The sequence below is a fragment of the Coregonus lavaretus genome (assembly GCF_964263955.1).
Source record: "Coregonus lavaretus genome assembly, contig: HAP1_SCAFFOLD_47, whole genome shotgun sequence".
Taxonomy (NCBI): domain Eukaryota; kingdom Metazoa; phylum Chordata; class Actinopteri; order Salmoniformes; family Salmonidae; genus Coregonus; species Coregonus lavaretus.
In genome coordinates this window covers 2,223,133-2,234,107 of record NW_028161510.1, presented here as the reverse complement: position 1 = coordinate 2,234,107, position 10,975 = coordinate 2,223,133, and the positions used below count along the sequence as shown (strand labels likewise).

Genomic DNA, 10,975 nt, shown 5'->3' with positions numbered 1-10,975 from the left:
CAAGCCAGGAGCTCCTGTGCCACCTGAAGGCAACGCAGTGACCTCGTGGGGATTTATGGGATTCACTGTGGAGGTGTTATCTGTTCTCACAAGCATGCGTCTGTACAGAATGTGAGGGAGAAGGGCTATGAGCGCGAGGTGAAAAGCTTTGAGCTCCCACATCCCTTTCACCGACTTGCCTTACCAGACAGCCCCCCAGCCTGCCAGGTGTATGTCGTCACTACAGTCCTCCTGGAAGGGATATTCCCCAGAGGGATCCCCTGAGTTAAGAGAATCCTGTCTCTCCAGGGACACTTTGATCTTCACCAGTTTGTCTGCTTTGTGGTGAAGGTGGAATGTATTGAACATCTCTGGATGGGTCGGGCTCTGAGGAGGCCTAGGAGAACCAATGCCATTGATGTCGCTCCCTAAAAGGCTTTGAAACAGTGCAGCATCCACATGTTTGCCGAGGCGGAAATGGTCAAGGAGGTTCAGGATCTTGTCCACTCTCTGTCAGGTGAGGGAAGCAGGCATAGTCAGGGAATTGAGAGAGAGACCCACGAAAGAAGTCTGCTGTCTGGGCTCCAGATTGCTCTTTTCCAAGTTAACTTTTATTACCAAGTGCTGGATGTGAATCATCACCCTCTCTGTGTCCATTTTCACACATCTGTGAGATCAGCCAGTCATCCAAGTAGGGGGTGTAACTTCAGTCCCACTAATTTGAGAGGAGCCAGAGCTGCTGAGACACAACGTGTGAACATGCGAGGGGCCAGAGAAAAGCCAAATGGTAGGACGTTGAACTGGTAGGCCTGTCCTAGAAATGCGAAATGCAGGAACGGTCTGTGACCGGGCCATATTGGGATATGAAAGTAGGCGTCCTTGAGGTCCAGAGAAGTGAACCAATCTCCTGGTGTTATGGACTGCAAGATGTGGGTCGTATTCAGCATCTTGAAAGGCAGGACCTTCAGACGGCAGTTCAAGCATCTGAGGTTGAGGATGGGCCGATAGCCCCCCATCCTTCTTGGGGACAAAAAATATGTTGAGTAAAATCAAGTTTGCTGTTTGTTGGAGATTACACTCGTGATTCATTCCTTCTGGAGGAGGAACAAGATTTTGTTGTGTAGGCTTTGGCTTTGGTTCGGGTCTGTGACCTTGGTCATTCGGACGCCTGAGAAGGGAGGGGGCCGCCATCAGAATTGGAGCCTGTACCCCTTGGATACTGTTGCCAGTACCCAGGGGTCTGACACCAACCCTGGGGAAGGCTTTTTATAAGGCACCGAACGGGAGAAGGTGCGTGACTGGTTGCTTGGTAGCTGGTTGCTTGGTAGCTGGTTGCTTGGTAACCGCTGCCAGAAGGGGGGGGATCTGAGTTTGGGCGCCTGCCTCGAGACCACGGCTCCTGTCTTGACCGCTGGGTCTGTTGTAGTGGCAGGGGACTCCCTAGGTCTCTGCTGTGGCCCTGTGGGCTTGTGGTAAGTGCTTTGAACGGTCTCTCTCTCTCGTAACACATGAGTGTTTTGCCTTGTCAAGAACCTTCTGAGATCCAGGGTGGAAGACCTGGCTTTGTAGGACTGGTAGTTTGATGAGCTGCTTCCTTATTTGTCAGGGAGAGACGTTTGAGCCAGCCAAACCTGACAGCATGACAGCATGGCCAATGACATGGGAGTACCCCACATCTCGGGTGAGTCGAACAGGGCTCTGGAATCCTGGTCCTCTGAGCTCATTGTTTTCTGTACGGCAGCCGAGAGGAACGCCAAGGCGTTTCCCATTCGGGCAGCACATGCAGCGGCATTGTAAGTGTGCCACAGAAGCTGGTCAGTCTTGTCACACTCCTTCTGAGGCCAGAGCGTAGTTCACCTTGGTGAGCCATCTACAGCCAAGGCTGAACTGAGGGGGGGGACCATGGGAGAGTCCTTGCTCTCCTGATCGTTTGAGAGTAGTCGAGTGAGATGACGTTCCGGGAGAAAACACCGTCCCAGATATATAGCCCTACTACGTTAGCTGCACTAAGGGCACGGTCCCGAGGCTGTCACATTGTCACCTGCAGCGCCGTCCGTTCAACTCCGCATCCTTGTCACGAACCAAAGACGGGGTGATTGCCAGAGCCTGCACCCACAACACGTCCTTTTAACAAACAGCAAAGCTCTCGGTATCGTGATGCGGGTCTTTAGATGTTGTACACCTGCAATTTTTGTCATACCGAACTTTATCCGCAACGTTGTAATAACGACAATACCTTTTTACACCAAGACTGAAACATGGCATTGGGGCTCTGAAAGAATTTCATCCACCGCAAAGATTCAAGGAGCTGCTTGGTGTAGAAAGTTATTCTGTGACATCGCCAAAGAAACTCTCAAAATAATAAAGCGTCTGACTCAAACCAACGCAAGTGTCTCATTTGACTAAATGGTAAGCGCATGTAGCCAGGCAATCCACACGCTCACTGCATGACATGAATGATGGAGTATCCCGTGCACTAAAATGATGCCCAGGTAAAAAATGTAAGGATTCTGTGCCTTTCTCGGGCTGGGAGAGGACTGCAGATGGGTTATTATGCATGTGGGTCTATGAGCCATACATTGACACGTTGAGTCCAAAACGGGTGGTTTAAAAAATAACGAGGTAGTTTCCAATCCTTTGGAATGCCTCTTTAAATTTCAAATGGCCCGAGCTTCTTCCACCTTGTTTCCCACATGTTGAGAAAATAGAGAGTGTTTTGTATTACGATTCTAGGGTTTACTTGATAGGTGACCTTTAATCTGAATAGTGAGTATTTGACACCGTGGAGCATGACATTTACATTTTAACGATTTGTTTAGACATTCCTGCACGTCAAGTCCTCTACTAACAGGAATGGTGCCTTTCAGCTCATGTCTTTGGTCAAGTCCTCTACTAACAGGAATGGTGCCTTTCAGCTCATGTCTTTGGTCAAGTCCTCTACTAACAGGAATGGTGCCTTTCAGCTCATGTCTTTGGTCAAGTCCTCTACTAACAGGAATGGTGCCTTTCAGCTCATGTCTTTGGTCAAGTCCTCTACTAACAGGAATGGTGCCTTTCAGCTCATGTCTTTGGTCAAGTCCTCTACTAACAGGAATGGTGCCTTTCAGCTCACGTCTTTGGTCAAGTCTTCTACTAACAGGAATGGTGCCTTTCAGCTCATGTCTTTGGTGACTGCTTATGAGTTATCAGTGGGAACATTTACTGCTACAACACTGAACTGCAGCAACCCAAAAGGATACAGATGATATACATTTCTGCAGGAGGGCTGGGGGGAGTTGACCAATCAAGTTCAAGTTAAAGATGTTTTGTCATATCCACTGTCATGCTGTATGTTGTTCAATAGTATTATAGCTCCAAAGAGTGTGGACCAACAACAAGACGTTATTGGATCAAACGCATCATATTATACAGAGCCTTCAGAAAGTACTCACACCCCTTGACTTATTCCAAATTTTTGTTGTGTTACAGCCTGAATTCAAAATGGATTCAATTGATTGTTGTTTCACCCATCTACACACAATACATCATAATGACAAAGTGAAAACATGTTTTTAGAAACAGGGAGTTTTTTTTTGGGATAAAAAGAAACTGAATAGATCTAAGCACAGGCAAATCCTAGAGGAAAACCAGGTTCGGTTTGCTTTCCAAGAGACACTGTATCACGCCCTGATCTGTTTCACCTGTCTTGTGCTTGTCTCCACCCCCCACCAGGTGTCTCCACCCACCACCAGGTGTCTCCACCCACCACCAGGTGTCTCCACCCACCACCAGGTGTCTCCCATTTTCCCCATTATCCCCTGTGTATTTATACCTGCCTTTTCTGTTTGTCTGTTGCCAGTTTGTCTTGTTTTGTCAGGACTTACCAGCGTATTTCTCCTATTCTCAAGTATTTGTTTTCTAGTCTTCCCGGTTCTGACCTTTCTGCCTGTCCTGACCCTGCCTGCCGTCCTGTACCTGCCTGACACTGACCTGGTTTACGAACCTCTGCCTGCCCTCGACCTGCCCTTTTGCCTGCCCCCTTTGTGATAATAAATAATCGGAGAAACGAACTATCCGCCTCCTGTGTCTGCATCTGGGTCATATCCTGAGTCGTAATATAAAATGTATGTTAATCAATGTACATGCAAAACCATAGATATTTAAACAAAAAATTAAAAAATTTTAGCTGCGATAGAGCATGCTGGGAAATATGATAATGATGGGTGTGGTTTTGGTTTAACACTGGTTATTAACACCAACACTGGGGTTCTTTTACACCAATGAGTGTTAATTTAACTCCTGAATCAACACTAGAAAATGTTACACTGAAATGGCCAGTTTAAGGTAAAACCCACCATTATGTGTACGCAATATCTCAAAGACACTGGGAGACACATTCACCTTTCAGCAGGACAATAACCAGAAACACAAGGCTAACAACCAACTTGACAGAGCTTGAAGAATTTTTAAAAGAATAATGTGCAAATATTGTACAATCCAGGTGTGCAAAGCGCTTAGAGAATTATCCAGAAAGACTCACAGCTGTAATCGCTGTCAAATGTGGTTCGAACATGTATTGAATCAGGGATGTGAATACTTATGTAAATGAGATATTTCTATATTTCATTTTCAATAAACATGCAAACATATCTAAAAACATGTTTTCACTTTGTCATTATGGGGTATCGTATATAGATGGGTGAGGAGAGATTAAAATATTTAATCCATTTTGAATTCAGGCTGTAACACAACAAAATGTGGAATAAGTCCAGGGGTATGAATACTTTCTGAAGGGACTGTAACTCTGAGCCGGATGTTATACTAGATGTAACATCCAGCATACAGCTCAGAGTTACAGACCCTACTGCACAGTTTCCATCATCATTTGTTGTAGTAAAGAAAGTTAGATAAAAGACAAATCCACACCTGCCGAACTGATACAATATTAGTCTATATTTTGAAGATAATGCTGGGTAAATGAAAACCTGCTTAGTGTTTAATTAATAGCAATAATATTTTTTTTTATTATTAAATTGCGTTACCCACTTCAGTCAGAAGATAGCGATGTGAGTCTTTCAGCTGGTGCCTCTTGCGTGACGTATAATCTAATGGACGGTGCGGGATGTTTCTTCAACAACAACTACAACAACACTGCTACTGATTCAGCCACCTCGACAGCTAGCCAGCCAGCCAGCCAACCTAAAACCGAAACATTGGAGCTCTTTGACCATTTTTGTGTATATTAACCAACGTGTTTTAAACATGTATTTACTATACTCCATTTAATTTAATATTTACGTTGTCAGTAAGAGGGCTTGTTAAATTAGCCTAGCACTGGGCTATTCGCTAATGCTAACTAGCTGGTTAGCTAACATCTTCGACCATGACCTTGCCCCTTGCTAAAGAAGAGCAGGTCTGCTGGACAGAGAAAGAAGCTCTCGTGAAAGAGGAGGAGGGAGAGGAGGCTGTCACCATCAAAAAAGAAGTAGAGGGTGAAGCTGTTACAGTGAAAGAAGAAGAAGTTACATTGAATGAAGAGGAAGATGCTTTCAGAGTGAAAGAGAAGGAGGATGTTACTGTGAAAGAAGAGGATGCCGTTTTCGGAGTGAAAGAGGAGGAGGAGGCGATGACTGTCACAGTGAAAGAAGAGGGGGACGTTTTTGGAGTGAAGGAAGAGGCGGAGATTACTGTCACATTGGAGGAGGAAGAAGAGGGTACTGGAGATCTGTTTAACACCAGTGAGTACTGTCTTAAACATGGGCATAAACGCTGCAGTTGTTGATCCAAATGTGTGGTTTTGAAGGGGCAATCAGCAGTTGAAACCGTATCAAAGTGGGATCCCCGCCCCAGTTTCGGTAAAAATCTGAGAGATGGGGCTGGAGAAACGTAACCACTCTCAATATCATAGACAGAGTTGTGGATGCAATGACTGACCATCCATGAAATCAAAAGTATAGTTTTAACCATGTTTTGATTGTATATAGTGTTTGTTTAGATTTACTTTGGTTACAAACATTGGAGTAAAACAATCTTATATTTTGGGTTCTGATGGGGTATGACAGTTGAACTAAGCTCATAAGACATTAATAAGTAATATATTTCCAGAATCAACGGGTACGTATAATACATGTATAAGTCCAAAAATGTCTGTAGCAACTGCAGATTGTCCCTTTAAATGGGCATGCTACTAAAGTTCTACACTTGAATAATTGGTTCTGTAGTAGGAATTGTTAAAGGCATGGAATTGCGCTGAGACTCAGATTTCTTACTTTAAATGAATGCCAAAGAAAAACCATTGATTTAAAAGCTTCACAAACCTTACCACTCTATGCAGAAGTTTTGTATGTGTCCACCACCACCTTTTCCAAAAATATCTGCTCCAAGTTAAGATTCAACGATGTCTGCAGAAAGAATGGGGTGTCATCTATGACATGACACTGACTTTGAAAAATATATATTTGGGTTATTGAACTACAGTACGTGAAGTGGATTTTCTCTTCATGGTGATGTATCCTAAATAGTTACACAAAGGTATAAATATGCAATATCCTCCTTTGCATATTTGGGTATCATTCTACACACTGGCTATTATTTTAATGAGCTCTGCCTCCAAACAAGACCAAATTTGGTTGGTCCGCACCGGACCAAATCTAACGTTTGGACATCAAAGGACAGTACAGAACAGTAGAGTTCAGTACAGAACAGTAGAGTTCAGTACAGAACAGTAGAGTTCAGTACAGAACAGTAGAGTTCAGTACAGAACAGTAGAGTTCAGTAGAGTAGAGTTCAGTACAGAACAGTAGAGTTCAGTACAGAACAGTAGAGTTCAGTACAGAACAGTAGAGTTCAGTACAGAACAGTAGAGTAGAGTTCAGTACAGAACAGAACAGTAGAGTTCAGTACAGAACAGTAGAGTTCAGTAGAGTAGAGATCAGTAGAGTAGAGATCAGTACAGAACAGTAGAGTTCAGTACAGAACAGTAGAGTTCAGTACAGAACAGTAGAGTTCAGTAGAGTAGAGTTCAGTACAGAACAGTAGAGTTCAGTACAGAACAGTAGAGTTCAGTACAGAACAGTTCAGTACAGAACAGTAGAGTTCAGTAGAGTAGAGTTCAGTACAGAACAGTAGAGTTCAGTACAGAACAGTAGAGTTCAGTAGAGTAGAGATCAGTAGAGTAGAGATCAGTACAGAACAGTAGAGTTCAGTACAGAACAGTAGAGTTCAGTACAGAACAGTAGAGTTCAGTACAGAACAGTAGAGTTCAGTACAGAACAGTAGAGTTCAGTACAGAACAGTAGAGTTCAGTACAGAACAGTAGAGTTCAGTACAGAACAGTAGAGTTCAGTACAGAACAGTAGAGTTCAGTACAGTAGAGTATAGTTCAGTACAGTAGAGTATAGTTCAATACAATATAGTATACTCAACTCTAGTGTGCTCTACTGTGTACTATACTATACTTAACTTCTTACATTACTGTACTGTACTGTGCTGTCTAAACTTGTGAACCCAACTGTGGTTTGTGATTACTATGATTTCCCATTGTAGACTATTTTAATTGCAGAAATCCCATTACCGAATGCTCCTATGAACTTCACATGTTGGTGCTCATGAGTCCTTTCACATGGAAATGACCTAAAGCTACAAAGGGTCAAAGGGTCAAAGGTCACCAACAAAACGTTAATGGATCAAATGCTTCTTATTATATTTTCCCATTTAAATATCTCTGAATATCTATTTCTGTAGTGCTTTGCTAAGTCTCAATACACGACTTTCAATGAAATTATTATTATTATAAATTAAAAGGTAGAGTCAATGATGTACGACGTAAACAGCAATATCAGGCTGAAGCTCTACAACATTTATTTTTCAAATTAAATCCATGGAAAGGTCCTTTGTGGAAATTATATTGGGCATACCTTTGACATTTGTATCCAAAATAATTATTGAGAAATAACTAACATTTGGACATTTGTGACATTTTGGCCTTACCCAGATTTATTATTATTATTTTTTATTTTTTTGGTCATTTAGCAGACGCTCTTATCCAGAGCGACTTACAGGAGCAATTAGGGTTAAGTGCCTTGCTCAAGGGCACATCGACAGATTTTTCACCTAGTCGGCTCGGGGATTAGAACCAGCGACCTTTCGGTTACTGGCACAACGCTCTTACCCACTGAGCTACCTGCCGCCCAGATGCTACAAAGCCAGTCTTGGAGTTATTTGAAAACTTACTGTGTGCTCTGAGAGTTTAGATTAAGAATACAATTGCCTCTTCAAAGAGTGTCTTACTCTTTGAAACGGGTAAGAAGAGCAATATCTCAATATACAATAAACATATTGATCACACAACGAGCCCCAACTCAGAGTGACGTTTCAAAGACGCAACAGCTGAATACATACAGCGGTTTGCCAAAGTATGCAGCCCCCCCCATGGCATTTTTCCTATTTTGTTGCCTTACAACCTGGAATTAAAATGGATTTGTTGGGGGGGGTTGTATCATTTGATTTACACAAGATGCAAAATATTTTTGATTGTGAAACAAACAAGAAATAAGACCCCCCCCCAAAAAAAATAAACTGAACTTGAGCGTGCATTACTATTCACCCCCCCTCGAAAGTCAATACTTTGTAGAGCCACCTTTTTGCAGCAATTACAGCTGCAAGTATCTTTGGGGGTGTATGTCTCTATAAGCTTGGCACATCTAACCCCCTCCCTTCCACGAAGATGTACTTCAGTACTTTTCCATCATCCTGGATTTCTCCATGCATATTACACGACTTGTTATCAGTCAGGAGAAGTGAGCAGCGTCTTGGAACGGCTCATTGGGCCTGTCTCCTGTTTCTGTAGTGTGAGGCGCATCTGGTACGACTCGGCCAGGGATCGAACTCGCAACCTTCCGATCTCAGGGAGGACACTCTTAACCACAAGGTCACACTGAGTTGGTGAGGTCAGGAGTACACATTTCTGCGGTCTGTGGTCCTCTGTAGCTCAGCTGGTAGAGCACGGCACTTGTAACGCCAGGGTAGTGGGTTCCATCCCCGGGACCACCCATACGTATAAATGTATGTACACATGACTGTAAGTCGCTTTGGATAAAAGCGTCTGCTAAATGGCATATTATTATTATTATTATTATTATTATTATTATTATATTATTACAGTCCACTGCAGTCCACTAAATAATTACACTTGTCATACACAAGAGCTAGAACCTAACACTTTCAATCTCTAAGGATATAAAGACTTGCATTCAATGAGAACGACAGATCTATAACGTGCATTTCTAGGTGAATTTGGCCGGGTCGCCCAAAAAGTGACATATTGCAGCTTTAAATAAGACACACTTGTATTTTCCTACTAGCGCTAACTTTGCTGAGAACTTCTTTATTAAGGAAAACATGTACTTACTATCACTGACATGTGGTTGTCTCACCCAGAGATCTTAACACTTAAGATGAACTGTAAGTCGCTCTGGATAAGAGTGTCTGCTAAATGACGTAAATGTAAATTTCCAGAGTAGGCTCTCTACTACTTTTGAAGTTATGGTCAATTTTATAAGCACCACCAAAACAGTGAATGGGAAAATGGATTCAAAGGAAAGTCCCTCTGCTGGTGATTCACTGAAAGTGCAACCCTAAAGGAGGGATGTGATTGGTTAATGTCCTGTAATGTCAATTTCTATGTGTAAAATGGGTAATTACTTCAAATGTAGCAGAGAGCCCACTCTGGAGATTCTCTGTTAAACAAAATACTCTGTTTGTCTTTGGCAGGAGAGAGACCAAACTCTTACTCTGAAAGCGGGACGAGTCCCTCAGAGGAACCAGACCCAGCAACGTCCAAACCAGCAAGACCACATCACTGCTCTCAGTGCGGAAAGAGATTTATCCAGTTAGGGCACCTGAAAAAACATAAGAGAACACACACAGGAGAGAAGCCTTACCACTGCTCCCAATGTGAAAAGCGATTTTCCTCATCAGGTTCCCTGAAATCACATGAGAGAATACACTCAGGAGAAAAGCCTTTCCAATGCTCCCAGTGTGGAAAGAGATTTATCCGGTCATCACATCTGAAATTGCATAAGAGAGTACACACAGGAGAAAAACCATTCCAATGCTCCCAGTGTGGAAAAAGTTTTCCCTCATCAGATTCCCTGAAAAGACATCTAGGTTTACACTCTGGAGAAAAGCCTTACCACTGCTCAGACTGTGGGAAGCGATTTAGCCGGTTAAACGGCCTGAAACGACATGAGCGAATACACACTGGAGAGAAGCCTTACCAATGCTCCAAGTGTCAAAATAGTTTTACCCAGTCAGCATACCTGAAATACCATGAAAGAACACACACAGGAGAGAAGCCTTACCATTGCTCCCAGTGTGGAAAGAATTTCACCATGTCCTGTAACTTGAAAACACATGAGAGAATACACTCCGGAGAGAAGCCCTATCAATGCTACCAGTGTGGAAAGAGTTTTAACCAGCAAGGGAGCCTCAAAATACATGAGAGAACACACACAGGACAGAAGCCTTACTACTGCGCCCAGTGTGGAAAGAGTTTTAAGAAGTTAGGGAAACTGAAGCAGCATGAGAAAATACACACAAGCGAGAAGCCTTTTGGAATTTCTCCCACTGTGGAATGAAATGAACATGAGCTAACGAACTCTGTAATGTTGCCTTTCCACTTATCCTACTGTGGAAAGATATTTACCCAGTTAGGGCACCTGAAAGACCATGAGGTAACACACACAGGGGAGAAGCAAACAGGGGAGAAGCCTTACCACTGCTCCCAGTGCGGAACGAGAAACTTAGAATTCATGAGTGAACACACACAAATTGCTCCCATTGTCTCATATTTGTTACAGAAAATGTGTGCTTTTTGTTTATGCCAAATGAAATCTAATTGGATAAAGCCTACTAAAAAATGTATTGGTATGTTTTAAAACAAATCTCAAGACATGAATTCAAATCTAAGTTAATTTGTCACATGCAATTTGTCATGTGCACCGGATACAACAGGTGT

At 42.9% G+C, this 10,975-nt stretch overlaps 1 protein-coding gene across 1 annotated transcript; it reads left to right on the top strand.

Moving 5' to 3' along the window:
- Positions 1-5,341: 5,341 nt before the first annotated feature.
- On the top strand, positions 5,342-10,791 carry LOC311120518 (uncharacterized protein; the record flags this gene model as incomplete). The annotated part of the gene is made up of 2 exons (XM_084195103.1): positions 5,342-5,696; positions 9,730-10,791. The coding sequence occupies 2 exons, from the start codon at positions 5,342-5,344 to the stop codon at positions 10,593-10,595; spliced, it is 1,221 nt and encodes a 406-aa protein (XP_084051229.1). The 3' UTR covers positions 10,596-10,791.
- Positions 10,792-10,975: the final 184 nt, after the last annotated feature.